Source organism: Ovis aries, chromosome 3 (genome assembly GCF_016772045.2).
Source record: "Ovis aries strain OAR_USU_Benz2616 breed Rambouillet chromosome 3, ARS-UI_Ramb_v3.0, whole genome shotgun sequence".
In the NCBI taxonomy this organism is placed as follows: domain Eukaryota; kingdom Metazoa; phylum Chordata; class Mammalia; order Artiodactyla; family Bovidae; genus Ovis; species Ovis aries.
This window is the reverse complement of record NC_056056.1, coordinates 162,749,899-162,773,895: the sequence shown is the minus strand read 5'-3', so window position 1 is coordinate 162,773,895 and position 23,997 is coordinate 162,749,899. Positions and strand designations below refer to the sequence as shown.

General features: G+C 48.9%; 2 protein-coding genes and 1 pseudogene across 5 annotated transcripts; all 3 read right to left on the bottom strand.

Annotated features, from left to right (window-relative positions):
- Positions 1–222: 222 nt before the first annotated feature.
- On the bottom strand, positions 223–9,839 carry SDR9C7 (short chain dehydrogenase/reductase family 9C member 7). The gene is made up of 4 exons (XM_004006567.5): positions 9,390–9,839; positions 5,725–5,983; positions 4,941–5,104; positions 223–1,390 (listed from the first exon to the last, which is right to left on the bottom strand). Exons 1-4 carry the CDS (start codon positions 9,688–9,690, stop codon positions 1,173–1,175), a joined length of 942 nt encoding a protein of 313 aa, XP_004006616.1. The 5' UTR covers positions 9,691–9,839; the 3' UTR covers positions 223–1,172.
- Positions 9,840–13,853: 4,014 nt separating this feature from the next.
- LOC114113776 (retinol dehydrogenase 16-like) lies at positions 13,854–17,528 on the bottom strand (annotated as a pseudogene).
- Positions 16,918–23,774, bottom strand: LOC101104222 (retinol dehydrogenase 16-like). Of its 4 annotated transcripts, none has more exons than XM_012174711.5 (5): positions 23,634–23,774; positions 22,666–23,026; positions 20,384–20,642; positions 19,350–19,513; positions 16,918–18,796 (listed from the first exon to the last, which is right to left on the bottom strand). In XM_012174711.5, the coding sequence occupies exons 2-5, from the start codon at positions 22,976–22,978 to the stop codon at positions 18,579–18,581; spliced, it is 954 nt and encodes a 317-aa protein (XP_012030101.2). In that variant the 5' UTR covers positions 22,979–23,026; positions 23,634–23,774; the 3' UTR covers positions 16,918–18,578. The 4 variants fall into 4 exon arrangements, with proteins under 4 accessions (XP_012030101.2, XP_042102985.1, XP_060270083.1 ...); XM_042247051.2 differs by having other exon boundaries at positions 22,666–23,022; XM_060414100.1 differs by lacking the exon at positions 23,634–23,774 and adding an exon at positions 23,127–23,152.
- Positions 23,775–23,997: the final 223 nt, after the last annotated feature.

Genomic DNA, 23,997 nt, shown 5'->3' with positions numbered 1-23,997 from the left:
CTAAGTTCCCCTGGAGAAGGGAAAGGCAACATACTCCAGTATTCTGGCCTGGAGAATTCCATGGACTGAATAGTCCATGGGGTCGCAAAGAGTTGGACACAACTGAGTGACTTTCACTTAGGGGTTCCTCACAGCTCCAAAAATTTGACTTACTGATTTCTGTATTGTCTATCTCTACTACTAGATGCTATGATAAAACAGAAAAAACAAAACCTCAAAGAGTGAAAAACCAAGATCATGATTTAATCATATTTGTATCCTTCCTTGGTGATGAACAGGGAGGTTGGTGATGGACAGGGAGGTCTGGTGGGCTGCAGTTCATGGGGTCGCAAAGAGTCGGACATGACTGAGCAACTGAACTGAACTGAACTGTATCCTTCCAGCTCCTACACAGTGCTAGTCTGTAGCAGGCCCTCAATAAATATTTGAAGAATTAATCCATGGTAATTTAATAAATGTTATTTTATGTGAGTCCCAACCACCTATGGATATAGAAATCCATAAAAGAGAAAGAAAATACTATGATAAATTTTATGTGATATAATCTTGCACTTTGTGTCTGTCCTAATACATACTTTAAATAAAGGGCTATGTAAATAAGGCTAATGCATATTTAGAGACACAAGAGGAAAGTGGTTGGGTTTTCCTGTCGGCTACAGTATCCCACAAAGTTTCCCAGTGGTGGTGATAACTGAGGGAGGCTCATGATTCAGCAGGAGCTAGTTTTCCTTTCCCTGACTCTTCCAGGTCAAGAAAAGTCATATCCTGACTGGGAAATAGATGTTCTTGGAGCCATGCTATAGGTCTTTAAGCAATTTTTTTAAAAATTTTACTTTTTGGCCACATTGTGTGGCATGTGAGATCTTAGCTCCCTGACCAGGGATCAAACCTGCACCCTCTGCATTGAAAGTGCAGTTTTAACCACCAGGGAGTCCTCATGCTATATAGCTCTTTGAACCTGCAAAGGCCACCTCAAGTTTCTGTGGGCCCCAGTGAGTGAGAAGAGGCATGTATCTTCTGTTAGAAGTTACCCATAAATTTGCCAGCAGCAGGCAGGGTGTCAGCTAAGTAAAGTGCCCCCAAAACATCTGATCCCTCTTCTTGTGACCTGATGGTGGCTTCTCTCACCCCCTCCCCTACATTCCACTGATCACCCCCTGAGTTTCCCCAGCTTAGACACTGTCTGCTGGCCTTGGAAGGTACCGGCTCAGGATGAAATCTGTCACAGGGGTGGGAAACTTAGCCAAGGGGAGGTACAGGAGTTTGGCATCCAGGCCAGGGTTGTAACGGATGCGAGGGCTCCGGGAAACAATGGCGTGCTCCATGCTGTTGGTGACTTCGCTGATCCTTGGCTCTGCTAACTGCATTGTGCTCTTTAAGTTGTCAGTATCTGTTTGAGGGTACAAGACAGGGAAAGAACCAAAGGCTCTATTATTCTTTATCAAAGATCATGTCTTCTGAATTCCATCCAAGCTCCTTTTCCATCAGATTACAGATCTAACATTTCAGGCAGATCTCACAAGCTCTAGGCTGTTCCTTAAACAAACTATAAATAATCTTATTTCCCTTCCCCAATTCAGTAATTATGAATTGAATTCCTACTATTGTGTTAGACTAGCAATGAGAAGACGGAGAAGGCAATGGCACCCCACTCCAGTGGAAATCCCATGGACGGAGGAGCCTGGTAGGCTGCAGTCCATGAAGTCCCTAAGAGTCAGACACAACTGAGCGACTTCACTTTCACTTTTCACTTTCATGCATTGGAGAAGGAAATGGCAACCCACTCCAGTGTTCTTGCCTGGAGAATCTCAGAGACAGAGGAGCCTGGTGGGCTTCCATCTGTGGGGTCGCACAGAGTTGGACATGACTGACGTGATTTAGCAGCAGCAATGAGAAGAACTGTGCCCAGTTCTGCCACTTTTTAGCTGTGTGACCTTGAGCTTAAACTGTTATCATGTGTAAAATGGGGATGATAATACCCTGCCCTAGAAAATAATAAAGATGACTAATAGCAGGGTAGACAGTAGAGAAGAAGAGGATAGAAAATGGGTGAATATAAGTGCACAGAAAAGTTCGAAGGAAATAAGGAAAAACATGGTCTGGTGAAATTCCTAGTCACTAGAGGGGTTTTTTTTTCCCTCCTATGAAAATTTCCTGGAGTTTCCAAATTTTCTACAAAAGCCTGCAGGGGAAAAAGAAAGATGTTATTAAAAAATAGTAACACTGCCTTTGCTTTGGTCATAAGGTCATTATGGGGCTCTGATGAGCTAAGGCACTAACGAATGTGAGGGCCATTCTGTTAGCCTGCTGCACATGGATGTGGAGATGGTCCAAGTCCACCGTACTAACAATACACACAGGAGGCAAGCCACATGATAAGCTTATGTAGCCCTGATCTGCACCCTCACCCCTGCTGAGACAGGAACAGCTCAATGGGGCTCATACTTCACTGAGTGCCCCAAGAACTCAGGAGGAAGTGATGCCTGAGAGCCAGGATTCATGATAAGGACTTAGAACTTGAAAACAGAGAGCAAAAGCTGTCCTGATTTTGGGCATAGTCCAGGAAGCAGAGAAGTCACCCCTTCCATGCAGGACGCTGGTGGGTGGTTGATAAGGGCAGAACAGAGTTGTTCAGGTATACTTCACCCCCCACCCCAACTCCAAGGAACCCCCTTTCTCTTTCCTAGGGAGAAAACTGCAGTGAAAAAAGGCAAACTACATTTTGAAAGTGAAAGTCCCTCAGCTTTGCCACCCCATTCTCTAGGCAAGAATATTGGAGTGGGTTGCGATTCCCTTCTCCAGGGGATCTTCCCGATACAGGGATTGAATTGGAACAATGGGGTCACCTGCATTGCAGACAGATTCTCTACAATCCGAGCTGAGCCCAAATGGAGTCCCTCAAAAGAGCCATGCTGACTTAAAGCCAGAAGGTCTATGGTGAGATAATGTCCTAGGAATCCAACACTCTGTGCTCTGTCCATGGGTCTGACACAGAGTCCATCACAAACAGGGCCCAGGTGGGCAGGTGAGTGTCAAAGGCCTCATCCAAGAAGCTCATGGTCATGGCTCCCTCAAAGGCAGGGAAGGCTATGCTGTCATCAGGGGAGGCAGGCTGGTGGGATGAGATGGCTTTGGAACCAGGTTCTGAAGGAAGGGAGGACCCATAGAAGCAGTGGGGTAGAAGAAGCTATCTGAGACCTGGAAATAGTCTATGGCACATTCTTTCCTTGTTCTCTCAAATATTTACTGTGCTCCTGCTTTGTGCTCAGCATCTACCTTAACACAGATTGGAAGGGAGACAGAGGTACCCTTTAGCCCCTGTCAGTCTCCTGGACAGTGAGAAAGAACATGAGCTTTGCATTCAGACATCCAGGAAACGTTTATGCTATTGAGAGAATTAAGCAAAAATAGTCTATAAAGGGGCCTCCCAGGTGGTGCTAATGGTAAAGAACCAGACTGCCAATGCAGGAGACGTAAGAGACTGGTTGGGAAGACTGGTTGAGCCCTGGGTCGGGAAGATCCCCTTGAGGAGGGCATGGCAATCCACTCCAGTACTCTTGCCTGGAGAATCCCATGGACAGAGGAGCCTGGCAGGTTATAGTCCATATGGTTGCAAAGAGTCAGACATGACTGAAGCAACTTGGCACACACGCAAAATCTATAAAATAGCAGAGATGAGGCTTTGGCACTTAGTATGGACCCAACAGTTCTTCCCTCCCTAGGAAGAAAGGGGACTAAAAGGGCAGTTTTGGCTGGCTTCCCTGGCAGAGTTGAGATAAAGAAACTTGGCAGGTGGCTATGTTGTTCTGAAGCATGCTAAACAAGCCAGGCTGTGGCTCAGTTCCAGGCCCGTGAGGACCAGAACACTGTGTCCTGTTCACATGACTATTCCAGGGATTCTGTGCTGCTTCTCAGGAATGTGCCTAGGTTAGATTGCAATTAACTGCCATTTCCAATATAGTTCTATTTTGGGTATGGCTAATGGTGCTAGTGGTAAAGAATCCGCCTGCCAATGCAGGAAATGCAAGAGATACGGGTTCAACCCTTGGGTCTAAGATTCCCTGGAGAAGAAAATGGCAACCTGCTCCAGGATTCTTGCCTGGAACATTCTATGGACAGAGGAGCCTGACCAGCTCCAGCCCATGGGGTTGCAAAGACTGAGTGGGTGCACACACAAATCACTCCAAGATACCTGGCCTGATCCTGGGATTCACAAGCCAGGAGGCTATTTGGTTGGCCATAATAACCAATAGCTGTGAGGGCCCTTCTCCACTCTCCAAAGAGACCTGAGAGCTCTCTTTGAAGGAGAGAGAGGGAGAAGAGAGGGAGAAGAGAGGGAGAAACAGAGCTGCCGAGAGTGCCTTCCTTGTAAATACTGGGTGCTTTTTTTCTTTACTGACCTAACAAGCACTTAATGCGTGTGAGATACTTCATAGATATCAGTCCTCACGGAATCCCTGGGAGGTGGGCACTATCATTAACTCCGTTCTCTAAATGAGAAAATCGAGGCTTACGATGACTAGGTAGCACTCCCCACATCTTCTAGCTGGGAAGTGGCAGAGCCGGGATTCAAACCCAGGCAATCTGGCCCAAGCAGCTGTGCTCTTAATAACTTCTCTGTACCCAGGACAGATTCACCTGCACCTGATTCACCAGCATAGGGATGTTTGGTGCGGGGGTGGGGGGTGGGGTGGTGATGGAGGGCGGGCGCCTCGGGGAGAGGCCGAGGTGGGATCTCTCCTAACAACCCCACCTCTCTGCAGCTATCGTTCTGGTACTCCCAGCAGTTCTCAAACCCCAGCTCTGCCGCCAGCGGTGTGGCCTGAGGCTCATAACCGCTCTGAACCTCCATCCCAGGATCTGGAAAATGAAATCGGGTCGGTGACTCCCAAGACCTCTCCACCCGTCTCAGAGACCCCTTTCCCTGCCGGGGAGCTCACAGATCCGGAAGTACTCCTCTCCATAGCTCTCGCGGGTTTCCGGAGGCAGACGCTCCCACAGCTTGCGCATGCGCTTCTCCAGGCCCTCCTTGCCCAGAATGGCTGTCCGGTAGTTCCCCGGCTCGATGATGCTGACTTTCACCCCGAAGTAGTGGAGCTCACGCCTCGGAAAGAAGAGCTTGGACTCAGTCTGGGACCCCACGATGACCAAGAGTCATCAGAGAGAATCACCTCTGACACCTCCAGAGGAGCTGATCTCCTTGGGAGATCAGGAACCTGGGGGTGCGACCCCCACTCCTGCACCAGGCCCAGCGCTGCTTTCATGCAAATAAGCCCTTTCCCAAGCCTGCCTCTGGGCAATTCACATTAGGCCAGCCCAGCCAGGAAGAATCTAGACCACGCCTCACTCCCACCAGGTCCCTCCCACTCGGCCCCACCCCCAACACCCAGGTGGCAAAGAAATGCAGGGTCTATACAAGGCTTGCATTATCCTTGGAAGGTTGCCCACAGTGCATCTGCCTTCAGTCCTCTCTGTCTCTTTGGGGGACTCTCCCTCCTACTCACACAGGCCCAAAGTAGTCCAAGGGAAGGCTGCCCATCACCACCCCACCTCTTTTCATCCCTTTTTTTCTAGGTCCCTGGGGAAGGCCCCTGGTGGGCTAGTCTTCTTCTTGCTACTGTTATAACATCTTTCCTCCATAACTGCCCCAACCCAGCTCTCTTTTCCTGGGGTGAAACCCCCCGAACTCCCACCCCGAGTGGTTTGGCACTTGGGCCCAGTCACCTGATGCTGTCAGAGAAAGCCTCAACACCAAACTTGGAGACGCAGTAGCCTCCACCAATGACAGCCACACGGCCCCCACAGCTGGACATGTTGACAACCCTGCCCCGGGCTTTCTTGACCATGGGCAGCATATGGAGGGTCACTTCAATCAGTCCCACCAGGTTCACGTTGATCACCTTCACAAAGTCCTCCTTGGTCAGCCATTCATTGGGACCACTGGGCAGGCCCACACCAGCATTGTTCACCAGGGCCCAGAGGCCTGGGGGTAAGATGGAGGGAGAGAGAACCAAACAGAAATCAGCAGTGTCTCTGGAATATCACCAGGGTCCACTACCCACCAGCTCTGGGCTGCTGAGGATGGTTAAGCATGTTCATAAAGCATAGGACAGCCAGACTGGGGGTGTGGAGTGGGGAGCTATGACAGCTCAGAGGAACATATACCTAGAGGGGCACTTTTGCTGATGCACACAGTCTACCAGCTTAGCTGTGCCCTGTACCAGCTATGATCCAGGCTTAATAGGATCTAAGCTATTAGCTCAGGGGAAAAGAGATCTCATTTTCATACCAATGAATTAATGTTTCAATTCCTTCCCCCATCATACTTTACCCTCTCTATTCATCTGAGTATAAGAAACCAATTCTACTTCACACATTACCAAAATTGCTCCATGCATTCATCCATTCACACATCCATTCATTTCATGCATCTGTCAGTTATAGAGGAAGGTGCTAGAGGCACAAATTGAACAAAACAGTGTCTTATTTTTCTCGGAGTTCACAAGCCAGAAAAGAAATAAGATTTATAAACAAATATATAAAACATTTAAATAATTTCGGAAAAATATGAAAAGAGCCGTCTTTGAAATATTTAAATAAGTTGGTATTAATATAAATGGAGAGAAATAATGCTAGGTATTATCTTTTAGCTCTGAAAGGGCCAGACTTGAAGAGTCTCAAGTTCTAGAACTGGTTCTAACTCCAGCCTTGAAATCACTTCCTTTCCCTGGGCCTCAGGTTCACTGCTGGCTGGATTAGGACAGTCATTTCTAGCCTGTGGTTTGCAATCCTGAGAGCTTTCAGGCTGAATCCCATAATGTGCTAAAGAAGGGAGATGCAGCAGAACCTCAGTTTTCATTTGTTTTACATATTGAGGTTCCAAGTAAATTCCACCTGGGGAGGGGCTTGGGGTTCCTTCCCTTCCCCTCCCCCTGTCTCACTACCCCACTTGGGCTATGTAGCCTCAAGAAAGTCTTCCACACACACAGGCAGGTCTGGATGTGCACACCAATCCTGGTTCACCCCTTCCTCTAGGGCAGGGGTCCCCACACAATCTGTGTCCCCACCCTCTCTTTCTACTTTCCTCCAAGTAGAGACCACAGGAGACCCCTGGCTGGCAGGACTCAGAACTTCCCAGCTAGAGGAGACTCTCTTGCCTTAGAGTGAATGACATGAGCCCCTGAGACCCAAAGACTGTAAAACCCGAGCGGTTCTGGTAAAAAGCTCTGCCTGCTGGTAAACCAGGACAGCCTTAAACATTTTTTTTTTTTTTCTCTGCAAAGAGGTCTAGAGAACTTTCATAACTCTGTGAACAACTTCAGGGTCAGGTCAACTTGTCATGTCCAGAGACTCTAAGGGGCAACAAGAAAGTGTATGAGGACCCCTTCCCCCCATTTCCCAGTGCTTCTTAGACCTTGTACTAATTCCGGGAAGCTGTGTAAGGTGGATTACGTGGGAAAGAGTAATTAAAGTAGCAGATGAGATTTAACTCAACTGACCTTAAAATGGGGAATATATTCTGACTAGCCTGCTCAGCCCAATATAATCACAAAGGTCCTTCTAAATGGAAGAGGGAGCCAGAAGACAGAGAACCAGGGAGATGGCAGCATGAAAGGGACTGCGCCCGACCTTGCTGGCCTTGGTGATGAAGAGGTCATGAGCCGGGTTGTGCAGGTAGCCTCTAAAGCTGGAAAAGGCAATGAAAGCAGTCCTCCCTAAAGCGCTGTTAATACGTTGATTTTAGCCTGGGGAGACCCATTTTGGACTTCTGACTTCTGGAACTATAAGATAGTAAGTATGCGCTCCCTTAAGACTCTAAGTTTGTGTGTGTTTATTACAGCATTTATTACGTGTGCTCAGTCGCTTCAGGTTGTGTCCAACTCTTTGTGACCTCATGAACTACAGCCCAGGCTCCTCTGACCTTGGGATTATCCCAGCAAGAATACTGGAGTGGGGTGCCATTTCTTTCTCCAGGGGATCTTCCTGACCCAGAGATCGAACCCTCTGCATTGCAGGCAGATTCTTACCACTGAGTTTCCTGGGAAACCATATGAAACTAATATTACCTGGTGAATTATTAACACAAGGGGCTCAAAGCCGAATGTAGGGCACTGGGGGGAGGCAGCATGGTGAAGAAAGAAACTCATTCTTGCTGAATTATTCATTACTTAGTTCTTTTCACAAGTATTTACTGAGCACCTTACTAGATGCCAGACACAAGTACTCAGGATATATAATAAATAAAAGGAACAACACCTTCCCAACGCACACACCAACCCCAGAAGTTTTATTCTAGCAGGAGAAATAGATAAGTAGGAAAACTAAGTAAAACATTGAGTGTTGAATAGTGGTAAGTGCCAAAGAAAGAACTCAAGCAAGAGTCACTGTCTGCCCCTCCTGGGCCCAAGAGTTCTCTGCTCTGACTCATGTGCACAGTCCCCAGTTTAGTTCCCTCAGGAGGCAGGACTTCCCCCAGACTGCTGCTTCTACAACTGGGCCACGCTTTCCTCCCATTCCTACACCCACATCCTGTATGTGGGAAACTCCCTGGGCTGGTCCCCATGCAGTCCTACTCTAGCCCTAGCCCACAGACTCCTTTCCCAATAAGAGCAGCCCTCCTGACATACACACTTAGCTTCAGGTCAACCCAGTATCCGTCATGATATGAGAAAGAGGACAGGTCTTGCTCCTCACCCTGCAGTCTAGCCCGATATAGTCAAGGAGAACAAATGGACTCAGAGAGTCCAACCTCATGTTCCCTCTCCCCTCCCTCCAGCCTGATCCCAACAAGAAACGTGCTCACATTTCTACAGGAGCTGTTGATTAGAACAACCGAAGTCCCAGGGAGACATTTAAAGGTTTGGACATTCGGAACACATGTTCCCTCCCTGATCTCCTAGTGCAGCTACCCACCAAACCCTGCCACCCCTCTGAGTTTCTGGGAGAGAAAACTTCCTTGGAAAATCATCTCTTCATGTGGACAGTCCAGTGTGCTTCTCCGGTGGTGCTAGTGGTAAAGAACCCCCCTGCTGATGCAGAAGACACAAGAGATGTGGGTTTGATACTTGAGTCTCCACGGAAGATCCCCTGGAGAGGGGCGTGGCAACGCACTCCAGTATTCTTGTCTGGAGAATCCCATGGACAGAGGAGCCTATCTACAGGGCTACAGTCCATAGGGTCTCAGAGGATCAGGCACTACTGAGACGACTTAGCATGCATGCATGTGGACAGTCCAAACCACGCAGCAGTTCCCAGTCCCACTAAGCTACAGCCTCAGTCCCTTTCTCTCCAACCCTACCTGAACAGGGTCCCTGCTAACTGTCAGATGCCTGTGGGAGACAGAAAAAGAAGGATACACTGAGAAAACCAAAGAATGCAATTTGTCCCACCTTGTTCACCCACTTGGTCCCTCACCCACTGGGCTGCTGCTTTGATGCTCTCTGTCTTGGTGACATCCAATAGGGTGGTCTGCAGCCGATAGGAAGTGTCTTGCTGAAGCTTCTGGGCCCCCTCCTCAGTGAAGCAAGCAGCCAGCACCCGCATGCCCCGATCAACCAGCTGCCTGGCCAGGAGGTTCCCGAAGCCCGAGTCACAGCCTGTGATGAAGACGTACTTGTCTGAGAGGTTGCGGACCAGATTGCAGTTCTTGAACCAGCGGTACATGAAGGAGAGGTCCGAGACAGCTGCCATGGTGTGTATGGGGGCACCGGTGATGAGAGGGGATGGCCAAGAAGAATCGGGGTCAGGGGACAGCAGGAGAGGCGTGCCCTCTGAGCCAACACCTGCTGGAGCCTGCTGAGAAGAGCTCTCCTCCCTTCGGTTGCCAGCAACAGATGCACAGCCCCTGCATGAGCCACTCTGTAATTTGTATAGGTGGATGCATCACCACACTAATTAGCCAGAGGCAAGAAATTCAAGTTCAACCTGAAGCTTTGTTACTTCAGACAGCCCTGGTGGCCGCCTCTCTCTCCTCCAGCCCTAATGGGCGAGGGTGCCAGGGATGGGACAAACCACAGTGGTGATGCTGGTGCTGAAAGGTGGCTCACGTGGGTGGCCTGAGCAGGGGAGGGAGTAAGAAGGACTAAGCCCAGAGGACCCATCCTGGCAATCCCCCACCTCCAGCCCAGGGATCAAAATCATTTTTTATGAATGCAGGCATGTAAAGAAATGTAATTGTTATTTTGAGTAGAAAGATGAAGATGAATCTGTTAATGCAAAACAAACAGAACTGGTTTTGTGCCCTTCAAACCCCAATGGAAATGAGTTCCAGTGTATCAGCTCTTTGGAATTCTCTGTTCTTAGGTGAGTCTCCCCTGATGAGAGAGGATGAGAAATAAAGGGTCTGCTACAGGGTGGATGCGCCTCCATTGTTTTGAGGTCAGAGGCAGCAGGGCCTCCTTAAGGGAAACTGGTTATGTGAGACCCCCGACTCCTAGAAAGCAGAAACTCCTGAGGGGCTCAGGGCCTGGACCCTTGGGAGATGATGCTTGAGTCACCAACGAGGAGTCCCCACTTCACTCCAAGCGAGCCCAGCACCCCCCCAGCAACTGGACAAGCAGAGGTCTTCAAGGATCGAGGACACATCAACTTCCCCAGCCAGGGCCCCCAGTGGGCATTTTCTTCTACCTCCAGGTCCAGGCAGCTGGTAGGCTGGGTTGAGGGTCCTGAAGTGGGGGCGATGTCAGGGGAAGCAAGGGACTATAAAGTGGAAGCAAAGGACTATAAAGTCAGCTGACACAATGCTTAATGGAAAGTGCAGAGGGAAGGGAGGCCAGGAGCCAAAATGATTGTAGGGCATGAGGCTGATAACAGGTCCAGCCACAGGTGGCAAGAAAAGTTAGGAGGAGACTCTTGGGGCACAGGGAGGGGAGGCAGGAGAACAGAGAGTTCTGAGAGAAGCATCATTGAGATCGAGGCTCAGCCAGATGATGAGGAGGGGTGCCCTGGGCAGTTGTAGGAAGGACCTGGGGCCAGATCCTTGGCTCTGAGAGAGGGTGATGTAGGAAGAACTGAGGATGCAGGTCAGGGACTTGGGAAACTCTCTGCGTCAGGTCTTTGAGGGAATGGAGAGATTCCAGGTCATGGGGCAAAGAACTCACAGAGAGGTAGAAGGGAAGCCAGTGAAACAAAGGAAACAAGGAAATGAGACAGAGGTGTGTGTAATCCCTCACCCAGGATTGCAAAAATATGGGGACACAATGATGCTGGAGTCTGTACTGGTCCTCAGGACAAACCTCTAGGGTCATCATTCCTCAGAACTATCCTGGTGACCAGCCTGAAGGACCCGGGACCAACTGCCTACACCTTCCCTGTCTAGAGGGTCTGACATAAAAATGAGGCCATGAAGTCCTCTAGAGTGAAGGACAAGGATGCTGGTATGCTGCACTCTCTACTAAGGTTAGTTAGCTCTAGAATCAGACAAAGCAGGTGTCATCTTGGGAAACTGCAAGGAGTTTGGCATTCTATACCAAGAGTGCTGGGATTTGGTGCGGGGAGTAGGGGGAGGGGGCGGGTTGTGTGTGTGTGGCAGTTCATGGACCCAGTCCTGGGGAGCAGACCCAAAGCCTGTAAGATATGGAGATGGGAGATTGGAGGTGGAGGCAAACCTCACTTACTTCCTATCCACCCCAAGGCACCGCCTACAACTGATGTGGGAGGCATCTCAGAATTCTGTCTGCCTCCTTGGTGAGTGAACAAGGATGTTTTGGCTCAGGGAAGTCAGACAATGTCACTCAAGGGCTGAGCAGGCCCAGGAATGTCCCAGTTCTTGAGACAGCCCCAGATGGTGAAATCCAGGGGTTTGTCTCTAAACCTGAAAAAGAATGAGTTGGAACTGCCCTAACAGAGGCCTGGGCCTGACTTACCATCTCCCGGGCTCGTCTGCTGATTGCCAGGACACACAGCGCTTCCCTGGACTCAAACTTCCAACATCGGAAAAGGCAGGTTGTGGAATGGGAGGTTGGGGGGCTGGAGGACAACACAGAGAGCTCTTCTCCCAGGACTGAGAATGCTGCCCCCTCTGATGACCGGCCCTCCTACTCAGATGAGGCTGCTGGGTGCCCTGTGCATCCTTGACTCCTGCGCACAGGTATTTTCAGTGGAGACAGGACACTTTACCTACTCCAGGCCATTTCCATCCCATGGGACGGGGAAACCAAGGCACACCCTGAGGAGGTGACTAGAGACAGAGCACGTGGGGCTGAGCCCCTTCCCAGAGGCTCACACCCTCCAGGCAGTGCAGATTCCTCAGCGTGGCAAGAGGGCCGTGGGGCTGAGAGCTTTGAGACGCTGCCCAAGAAACAGGGCACAGATGTGTGCTATTGGATCCCTGTTTCTCAGCCACAAAACTTTGTCCTTCCTTCCCAATATCCCAGAGCCTCAGGAGAAGCCTGGGGCAGAGATGAGGAGGAGGATGAGCTACCTGACCTTAGAAATGGAGAGCTCCCCCTTCTACCTTCTCTCCTTCCTCTTGAAGCATTGTCCCTCACATAGCACCCAACTAAACCCCTGTGGCCCCCAGTCTTGACTTGATAGGGCCCTCGCCCTTGCGGAGCTCTGGTAGACCGTGGCATCCAACAGGAAGGAGGGTGGGTAGCTCATAAGAAGTAGACAAGCTTGGCATCCCAGTCAGGTAAGTATTGGGTATGTGGGTGGCAGGCAGTCAGGGTGTGTCCATGCAGTTCATGACCAAGCACAGAGATTCAGCTTGCATTTTTCCCAAATATTTTCGGTTATTTTGATGTCTGTTCAGGATGAGAAAGTTTCTGTATGTGTGTGTGTATGTGTATGTGTGTGGGCTACAGTCCACACACATACACATGGGACTGTATCCCTCCATCCCTCCATTCCAACTCATGGCTCTAACACAGGGAGAAAATTTCTAAAAATTCACGCCCTTCCCTCCCCTGGAAACCCATGCCCCAGATTAATCATTCAAATTCCCCAAGAAGCACCCAAACTCTTACCCCAGGAATAACTGTTCCACACTAAACAACCTCTGGCTCTATTCCTGAGAATATCCAATACATAAATTGGATATTTCTATAAACACTAGAGTGGGCTTCTTTGGTGGCTCACTGGTAAAGAATCTGCCTGCCAATGCACAAGACTTGGGTTCGATCCCTGGGTGGAGAAGATCCCCTGGAGGAGGACATGGCAACCCACTTCAGTATTCTTGCCTGGAAAATCCCATGGACAGAGGAGCCTGGAGGGCTACAGTCCACGGAGTCACAAAGAGTTGGACAGAACTTGGTGACTAAACAACAATAAACGCTGAAATCTAAGCCCATGAAAACCATCTGCTCTAATGTCAGTTCATCTTGAGTCCACAAGTCTCTGTCCTCCCTAGATTCAGTTTCTTCCCCAGACAACAAGGGATTCAGATGAGACAGTGTTCCCCCGGTCTACCAAGCCTGAATCCTTTCCTTACGTCACCAGTTGACCACATGGGACCCTGAGGTTAGAGCTAATGTCCTCACTGTGTGGATGACTCAGAGCCTGGAGGATGGACCTAAGACTAGAGGAGGTGCTAATGATGGACCCAGGCTTCCAGACAAGGGTTTGCTTCTCACCCCAAGGTCCACAGCTCACTCACCTGATGCCAGGAATGGCTCCCCACAGAGTTCTTTGACCTATGGAATTGCCAAAACCCATGTCTCCCGGTGGCTTCCCTGGTGGCTCAGAGGTTAAAGCGTCTGCCCGCGATGCGTGGGTTGGGAAGATCCCCTGGAGAAGGAAATGGCAACCCACTCCAGTATTCTTGCCTGGAGAACCCATGGACGGAGGAGCCTGGTGGGCTACAGTCCACCGGGTCGCAAAGAGTCGGACACGACTGAGCAACTTCACTTTCACTTTCACACCTCCTGGAAGCCCCCATCCAGAACCTCAGGGTTATTCATGCTGGTCTTGAAATAACTGTGCTTGATCCTAGCCACCTTTACCCCAAAGGTGGTAGGAGAGTTCCCTGCTTGAGGCCAAGAGGCAGAGAGGCAAGGCATTCAGAACCTCAGGAAACAAACAGAAAACAATAGAATCTCAATTCAGAGTGGAGTGGGATAAGCTTGAAAGTTTGAGGAGTTGTGAAGTATAGCAGCCAGGGAGATAAAACTTATGATAATGGTACTGTTTTTGTATAGAGCTTGAATAATTTTCGAAATAGTTTATTTATATGGTCTTATCAACTCTGGGTGTGTATGTTAGTTGCTCAGTCATGTCTGATCCTTTGCGATTCCATGGACTGTAGCCCACCAGGATCCTCTGAACATGGAATTCTCCAGGCAAGAATACTGGAGTGGGTTGCCATTCTCTTCTCCAGGGGATCTTTCCGACCCAGGGAGGGAACCTGGGTCTCCTACATTTCAGGTGGATTCTTTATGGGCTGAGCCACCAGGGAAGTCCCTTATCAACTCTAAATCCTGCCATCAGTGGTGCAAGGCACCACTTATAAGCTATCTCCTCCTATTCTCTGCACATGTATTCAATTATCAGAGTTTGCCCATATTACCTCCTTCATACTCCTCAGTTCTCTCTCTCCCCTCTCCTGCTCTAGCTAACAACCTGGCTGTCTGTCCAGTTATCATATTGGGTTATCGTAACTGTCCTCTAAGGAACCCCTCCCTGCCTGTGGTCTTGGCTCCCTCTCATTCAAAGCCAACCCTTGCTCTAGAGGCTGATTTGACTCTTTTCACTCCCCTGGTTAAATCTCTTCTGTGGGGTTCCATTGCCATTACAAAGATGGTCTCCAACCTTTCCAAGGCCTACATCTTTCTACAAGTCCACCCATGCCTATCTGTCCCTGGTGGATCCCACAGCTTAGGCTGTCCACAGTCACTCATTGAGCTGGGCATAGGCTGACACCATTCTCATATTCTGAAGCCTTCCTGCCCTACTTTGCCTGGTTGCCAGTGTCTCAAGTTCACTTCTTCAGTCCTTGGTTCAGACCCTTATCTCCTGAACCCTCACCTCATTTCACTGGCTACCAAGGCTAACTACCTTCGCTAATGCAGTCACAAGCAGCAAAAATGATGATGATGGCATTACTGCATCTCTTTTTCCTTTCTCAGCTGTCAGACACTTTAGGTAAAGGACCAAATTTTCTTGAACCAGGGACACTTTTTGAGGACTCACAGAAGTGCCCAAGAAGTATCTGTTGATTCAAGTTAAGTGTTCCATGCCCCCGCTTCGAGGGCTCCCTGAAGCTGAATATCGCAAGTGTTATGAACATGGGCTCCACAGCCAAGTAGTCCAGATTCCAATTATGCCTCAGATACTTTCTGAATGTGGGCCCACATCAAAGGTGGGGAGTGGTTGAAGCGAACTCTGTAGTCCTGGAGCCCATTCTGATACCTGAAACTTAAAAAGGTGCTTCCCAATGAGAGACCTACACAGAGCAAGAGAGAGGGGTTGGAAGGTCTGTGAAGAAAGGAAACCCCAATTAAAGTTGGCCCCCACCCAGAGGCACAGAAGTAAGAGGAACAAGGGAGGGTCTCTGTGCCAAGCCAATACCTGAGGGAGTCTGAGAAGGCCTCCATGTTGTCCTTGAACGTGGAGGAGCCTCCAGCCAAAAGGCTCAACCAGTCCATGACGCTGGAGGCATTGACCACATGGTCCCCTGCCTTCTACACCAGGGGCAGCAGGCTCAGGTTCACCTTGATCACCCCCAAGACGTTCACCTCTAGCAACTACACAAAGCCCTGTTTGGTTAGCCACTCATTGGGTGCGGTGGGTGTGAGAATGCTGGCGTTATTCACCAGACCTCAGAGTCCTGGGAAGAGTGAGGGCAAGAGGGCAACACTGTGCTGGGCCCAGGAGAGAGGTCTCAGCCATGGTGCCAGGTCATCTTCCAACTGAGTTTTTTAATTGAGTCAACAACAATGTGCCATGAAGTAGAAGGGAAAAGAGTTCAAGAGAGGAAAAGAGGGTGTGGCGGCTGCAGGGCTTTCAGGGTTTGGATATTCTTTGAGTTATTGGAAGGCAGGTATGATCCTACTCATTTTTCTGCCCATCAGTAGGCAATAAGCCCCTTTATTAAGGTCACAGACAGAGTTTGGGAAAATAGAGTGATGCTCACAAATATCAGAGGAGAGAGACAGAGACTGGGAGAGAGGAATGGTAAGAAACAGAAATGAAGGGGAAACTAGAGAAGAGAAAAGAAAAAGGAAATGAATGAAAAAAGAAATGCTAAAAAGAAAAGAAAAAAAAACCATGAATAATCACTTTCTGCAAGCTGGTTGGGAAAGATACACTTGAAAACCCCGATAGCAGAATTTAGAGAACAGGCCTGCATTGCGCATCAGGAGACAAGCTTTGAAAAAACCTGCACCAATTCCTAGGCAATATCAAAGCTTTGAAAATTGAAACACCTTGGGGATCTTCCCAGTAAATGAACAAACACAAAGACATGTGGGTGGTATCTCTGTCCCCCACATGCTCCTTCACCCACTGGGTGGTCACAGTCATGCTCTCTGTCTTGGTGATCCCCAAGATCACTGTCTCCAGCCTGTCTGATGTCTGGTTCCTTAGCTGCTCAGCTCCTGCTCCCTCAGACACGCATCCAGAACCCTCAAGCGTCGCAGGTCCAGTTGCTGGGCCAGGAGGTTCTTGAAGCCTGAGTCACACCCCATGATGAAGATGAACTTGGCCTGGATGGTGGCTCACCACCTGCCTCTCCCGTACCAACACAGGATGTAGTGCAGGCCCACAGGACTGCCAGGGACAGTCACAAGGCTTTGCAGGGGACAGTGCCTAAAGGCTGCAATTAAACTAGAGTTCCAGCACTCTCTGCCATGGAGCACTCAGAGAGCCTCCCGTTCATACTGGAGTCCCTTCTGATCTAGATCTTATAGTTCAAACTGTCAGCTCCACTCAGCAAATGTTCACTTCTGTTACATTCCAAATGATTCAATAAGTCAATACATCTTTTTTAAAAAAGTATGTATTTGTTTATTTGGCTGTGGCAGGTCTTAGTTGCAGCATGCAGGATCTTCGTTGCACTGTGTGAGGTCTTTCAGTGGGAACACGGACCTGTGGATGTGTCATGTGACCTTCAGTAGCTGTGGCCTTCAGGCTTAGTTGGTCCACTGCATGTGGGATCTTAGTTCCCCAACCAGGGATTGAACCCACAACCCCTGCATTGCAAGGCAGATTATTAACCACTGGAACACCAGGGAAATCTGAAGTCAAGGCTTTTTAAAGGTATGTAATATTAAAACATACTATTTGATGGCATAAAATCCCCCAAAGTCTCTATAACCTAATTTTTATAATCAGGAAGGTGAACTAAGATGACTGGGAGATACCTCCCACTTCAGTTTGCACTCAGTCAAGAAATCTGTATGACTTCATACAAATGCCTTCTCCACTGAGTCCATACTCAGACCATCATGAGAAGAGAGGACACACAGAGAGTCAGGGTCTCTGGAAGCACTGGGACATCAGGGGAATTCCTGCCTTGATCACAGTAGGTGCTCAGTAAGTGTTAGCAGAAAACATAAGACTGGGCTCCAGAAGTGACTCCCACTCACCTCCATTGGAGGGTGGGAGAAGGGAATCTGGGCTGGGGGATCTGGCAGGTGGCAAAGGATGGAGTGTAGTGACTCTATAGGAGGAGACCCAGGGAGGACCGCAGGGAGGTTTCTGGTGAGGGAGATGCTACATGTCCCCAGGGAAGGGTTTAGGCCCTGCCTATCCCTTACAGACCTTTCTTGTTTGTCCATCCTGTGCTAATCCTGGGACCCCAGGTCACACGATAATCCCCAGAAAGACACATTAGCCCCTCGCTTCTGCAGACAAAGGGATGACCTCACTTTCGTCTTCAAATCCTCCTCAGATGTTCCCACTCACCCCTTCACCTCCGTGAGGTCACCTGACTCTTCCTTTCATAGACACACACACATTGCTGCCCAAGGCTGTGTTCAAAATCACTGGGCCTGGGTAAATGTCTCAATTTTCTTTTAAGGGAGTATAATCAATGGAAATTTAAGATTTCAAGACAAAACAAGAATTGGTTTCTGTGTTCTCTGTCAGGACCTCCAATGATGATACCACTTTCCAGCCAAGATTGACTGAGTTAGCACCTAGGCTGATGTATCAGGCTGGTGGTCACCCTTCACACACATCCCTGACTACAAGTATCTTTAGGGAAGAAGAGTTCTTATCTCCAATGTGCATTGCAGTGGGAGGGGGACACTGGCCAGGGCCAAGGCACACCTGGAAGAGGTGGACAGGGGCCGATGATGGAGGGGGGCCTGGACCTTCCCAGCTGCCCAACCTTCCCCTTAAGTATGGATTCCTCAGGGTGGCGGGATGGCCATAAGGCTCAGAGCCTTAAGAGGCTGATGAAGGAACAGGACACAGACAAGAGCTACTGATCTCAGTTTCTCACTGCAAAACATGTTTCTTTCTAATATCCCTGAGTCCTAAGTAATGTCCCAAGAGGAGACTGAGGAGGAGATGGGAGTGAGGTGGGATGAGCATCCTGGTGACATGAGAACTCCGCTCTCCACTCTATTTCCCTCCCCCAACGCATCCTCTCCCCACTCTGTACACAACTCCCCCCTACAATGCACCCCAATCTTGGGTTACAGGGCCTTAGCAGGCTGGGGGTTTCTCCAGTACACCATGAGATCCACCAGGAAGCTGGGCAGGTAGCTCATGGGGAGGTAGATGAACTTGGCATCCCAGCCAGGTGAGTATCGGGTGCGGGGGTGGCAGGCGGTCAGGGCGTGCTCCATGCAGTTGGTCACCAAGGACAGATCCTGGCAGCAGGTTGTCTCCAACAAGTCGACTGATTTCATGACTGTCCAGAAGGAGAAGGAATCCAGATAAATTTCGACCTCTATCCATTCTGACTTAGGGATCAACTTATGGAGCAATGTTCTTAAGAATCCCTAGACCACCTAACTTGAATCAACCTACATTCTCAAATGAGTGCCCCAATTCTTACAGCAGGAGCAATGGTTCCACACGAAGTAACCTCTAATTCTTTTCCTGAGAATATCAGGACTACATAAACTGCAGGTGTCTACAAACAATAAATCTGAGGACATGAAAACCAGCTGTTCTAATGCCAGCTTGCTGTGACTACACAGGGTCTTCCCTCTCTGGCTTCAGTTTCCTCCCAAAATAAAAAGGGGTTCAAGGAGACAGTGGTCCCCATGTCTACCAAGCCTGGAGACTTTCCCTAGATCACCAGGTGATTACATGGAACCCTGGGGACAGAGCTCATGTCCCCACTGTGTGGGTGACTCAGAGCCTGAAGGATGGACACAATACTGAAGGAAGTGCTAATGACTGACCCAGGCTTCCAGACAAGGGTTTACCTCTCTCCCCAAGGTCCACAGCTCACTCACAGTTAGCCATGAACTTCTCTCCATACAGTTCCTTGATCTCTGGGCTGGCCTGATTCCATGATGCCTGGAGGCCCTGAGAAAGTGCCTTAGGGCTGGTCACATTGGTGCTGAAATAACCAGGCTCGATCATAACCACCTTCACCCCAAAGTAGGAGAGCTCCCTCCTGCAACGCAAACAGGCAGAGGGGCAAGGACTTCAGTGGTCTTCCAACATAAACACAAAAACACACCAAAAATTAGTAAGATGCCAAGAAAAACTGCAGCGGGATAAGCAGAAAACACTGGGAGATTGTGAAGTACAGAAAGCCAAAGGGAGAAATCTAATGATGCTGTTATTCTGAATAGAGTTTGAATATTTTTCCTAATATTTTGTACACATGTGCCTACACCTCTGAATCCTACCAGTTGTGTTCCAAGGTACTGCTTAAGTACAATCTCCTCATATTCCCCTCACATCCAACTGATCACCAAACTTTCTATATTTTATCTGCTCCATACTCCTCAATTTCCTCTCTTCCTCTCCTAACTGATCTACTTCCTGGCCATCTATCAGCTGGATTGTTCTAACTATTCCCTAAATATCATCTCTTTACCTGAGTACACCCTTCCCCCACATTGGAGCTATCTTCAGCCCAGCATAAGGTAGGGTCTCTACTGCTGATATGGTTAATTAGTTCCCTTGATTAATTGCTTCCATGAGGTTACACTGCCTACAAGGTTCCCCCTACCTAATATTATAGCAACAATAAATGTGGAACATGCTGTAACCAGTTATATCAGTGACAATTCTGCCTCACTTTCAGACAGTGGGACATCACCCAGGTAAAGTAAGTTCATTCAAACTCTACAGTCATGGAGCCCATCCTGTCATCAAGAACTTAGGTAGAAGCTTCCCAATGAATGCCTGGTAAAGTAAGAGAGACAATTACAGAAAAAAAGAGCTCCAGTCAATGATGAAAGGAACACTGTGAAAGGCTCCCCCAGAAGCACAGAAGCAGGAGGACCAAGGTGGGCAGTCTGTCCCAGGCCATTACCTGAGGGAGTCTGAGAAGGCCTCCACACCATACTTGGACATGCAATAGCCTCCACCAAAGAGGGCCACCCGGCCCATGACGCTGGAAACGTTGACCACACGGCCCCTTGCCTTCCGCACCAGGGGCAGCACACTCAGGGTCACATCAATCACCCCCAACAGGTTCACGTCCAAAATCTTCATGAAGTCCTGTTTGGTCAGCCACTCATTGGGTGCAGTGGGTGTGGAGATACCGGCATTATTCACCAGACCCCAGAGTCCTGGGAAGAGTGAAGGCAAGAGGGCAACACTGTGCTGAGTCCAGCAGTGTGGACCCTGTCATGGTGCCAAGTCACCTTCTGACCAGGAGGACTTTAGGAGAGAGGCTGCAGTGGGAGTGGCTAGAGCAGAGACTACCATGCTCCTGGGGGTTTGGGGAGACCAGACCCAGTGGACAGTGGGAGGAGAGAAGGCAAGCCTCCCTCCTGACTCAGTCTTCACAACCCACACACTGCCTGGTGACAGGGAACCTGGTGACAAGGAACCAGAGTTGATGAACGCAGGTACTGAGGTTCAAGAGATCTAGTGTGCCTATAGTCTGGAATCTGAGGATGAAATTTTGAGTTTTCACAATCCATATTGCTTTTGCAGACATTATAAATATTCCTCTGACTTTCCAGATTTTCTAACTGAGTACTCAACAGTTAGTATGAAGGAAAGAGAGGAAAACAGAGAGAAATAATGAAGAATGGAGGGAAAGAGTAGAAGGAAGGAGAAAACAGATGAAAGACAAAAATAAAAGGATGATTGAAGGTTAAAGGCAGATTGGTTGAGGAAAAGAGATCTGAAGTCCCAGGTTTGGGGGAACTGGTTAGAGGCGTGGTATTGACCTGTAGGGCCTGGCCTTGAAGCACTTGCATCAGTATTGAGCTATATTCCCACAAAAATTTGGGAATTCAGTGGGTAGGCTTTCAGGAGAAGCCATGCTTCCCCAAATTGGAATTACATGTTTTCCCAGAAAAATCTACCTTCTTCCTCCCATCAGAGGCCACTCCGGCCCCAGTTCCCTCAGATCACAGGTTGCCCAGCTTCATAGAAGCCTGTCTGTGAGACACAAAGACACATCAAGAACTTAAAGACTTATCGACTAACAGAACTCAGGACAGAACAGAAGGGTCAGGGCAGTTGGGAACAGGGTGTCAGAATGAACACACAGAACTAGCCCCTCTACTGCTCAGCACCAAGCCTGCCCTTGTAGAAATGGGTATTCCTCATTATTTGACCAAAGATCAAATTAATACCTGTGATTAGAGCTTAGGGAATTGGGTAGAAAGAAGTTTACCTAGACATCATTTATGCTCAATGCAATGAATAAAATATGGGAACCAATTACATTTATACCATGAGATAATTTTCATGAAGTAGAGCTATTCTAAAGAATATAATATTCTCAATCATTATTTATTAAATTTTTGAACATATTTTTGTTACCTGTAAAATTGTTCATCTTCTTTCACTGGAACATTAGGAAAGAGACTATATCTAAATTGTAATATCATGTATGTCAAAATGTTATCAGCACTTATCTATGGGTGGTAGGATTTGGGGTGATTTGGTTCTCATCCACATACTTTTCCCACTGTCCACCATGTCATGTTTTAAATCTGTCTTTGGATAAACTAAAGTTCTTTCCTTCTCCCATAAAACACAGGTACAACTGTAGTACCACAAAGAGACACATCACACATAGGGAACAATAAACAAAAAAAAAAGAGAATGTGACCCCACTGTAGTTTTCAGGCCTTCCTTAGACAACTCCTGAGAGTTCAGTGTCAGCACCGAAAATGGGTGACATTAAACCTCTAGTAGCCTGGCTATGGGTCACCAGCAAGACCATGTTCAGGTGCTGAGAACACAACCCAGCTCCAGCCCTGCTCCCAGCCACCCATGCAGCCTTCCAGCCAGAGTCCCCCTCTCCACCCCTCCTCCAGAAATTCCACCCTGATTACCCTGCTCACACAACAGTAAGAAAGCCAGACTTTCGCTGAGACAGGAGGGGACACAAGACAGGTAGTCTGCAAGGACACAGTCTCATCAGGGAAATCTCTCCCCCAAACTATAGAAGCTAGGTCAGGAGGTGGGGGTATGGGGTGGCAGAGGTTTGGCTGGTCAGCTCCGTGAGGTGAAGAAGGCAGGTGGGACTTCAAGTCATAGAAACAGCTTGGAATGTTCCCCAGGGAGCTGACAACCAGTGTCCCCACACGCAGAGAGAAGAAATAAACAAACAAGAAATCTGGTTGGTACCTCTGTCCCCCACATGCTCCTTCACCCACTTGGTTGCCGCAGCAACGCTATCTGTCTTGGTGACGTCCAGAATCACCGTCTGCAGCCTGTCTGATGTCTGGTTCATCAGCTGTTCAGCCCCCTGCTCTGTCAGACACGCAGCCAGGACCCTCAAGCCTCTCAGGTCCAGCTGCCTGGCCAGCAGGTTCCCGAAGCCGGAGTCACAGCCCGTGATGAAGACGAACTTGTCCTGGAGGTGGCTCACCATCTGCCTCTCCCGGTACCAGCGCAGGAGGTAGTACAGGACCACGAGGACCGCCAGGTACAGCCACATGGCCTTTTACGGGACAGGCACACACGCCTGGGGTGAAATAGAGTCTGGCTAGTGATCAGACAGGAGAAATTAAGAACACACAGGATTATTGTTGGCAAACCAGGGTCCAAGCTCTCTCGCTTGGAGTTCTCAAGATTGTTCTGCTCACCTTCTTCAGTGAGTATGACTGACTCTAACCCCAATGTGTGCTTTTTGGTACATTTAACCCATTTCTAATAGACGTCAATGTAATTACGACACAGTCTCTTAGGGATGACAATAGGTTTCCCAATGACCTCTGTCCTGTCCTCTCACTCCTTCCTGTTTGCCTCTGCCCTCCTCTCCCCTCCCCACCCCCACACCCACACATTGGAACCTGCACATGGCATGGTTCCATGGCTCATGACTATCTTCTTCTCGTTGTCCCTTTCAAGTCTGTTACCTGAGTTTCCCAGATCTAAAGAATATTTTTTGAAGGGATATACTTAGATTCATGAAACACATGGCTTCAATACCCAGTTTGTCTGCCAACTAGCTGTGTGACCTTGGGCAAATGGCTGAGACTCTGACCTGGTTTCCTCCTCTGGCTCTGCTCACAGAATTCCCTCCTAAAAGGCTAAGTACCCTCAGCTTCTCTAGGATTAGAAAGAGAAGGCAAAAGAGAATAAGGTCTCACCTGGTTCCCTGGACCAGAAATTGTTCAGAAGAGCAGTGGGGGTGTCTGAGGCACTATGAGGAAACTGGAAGGGAATGAGGGGGCACAGGCAATGGTGAGACTTCTCCCAGATGCTGGGACGGGTCTTGGAAGGACTCATACAAAGCTGCTCTAACAGTTGTTCCCCTTTTACTCTGTGAAGATGCCCTGCCCCCAGCCCTGGTTGCCCGGCTCCATTGGCTTCTCCCTTCTGTGCTAAGCCCTTGCCAACCCAGCACCACACCCAGAATCCTGACCAATCAGACACTGAGAAGAGACTGATCTGAATCTTGGCAAGCATTAACCGGAGTTCTAACTCTCGCAAGCAGGGAGATCTATAAATCAC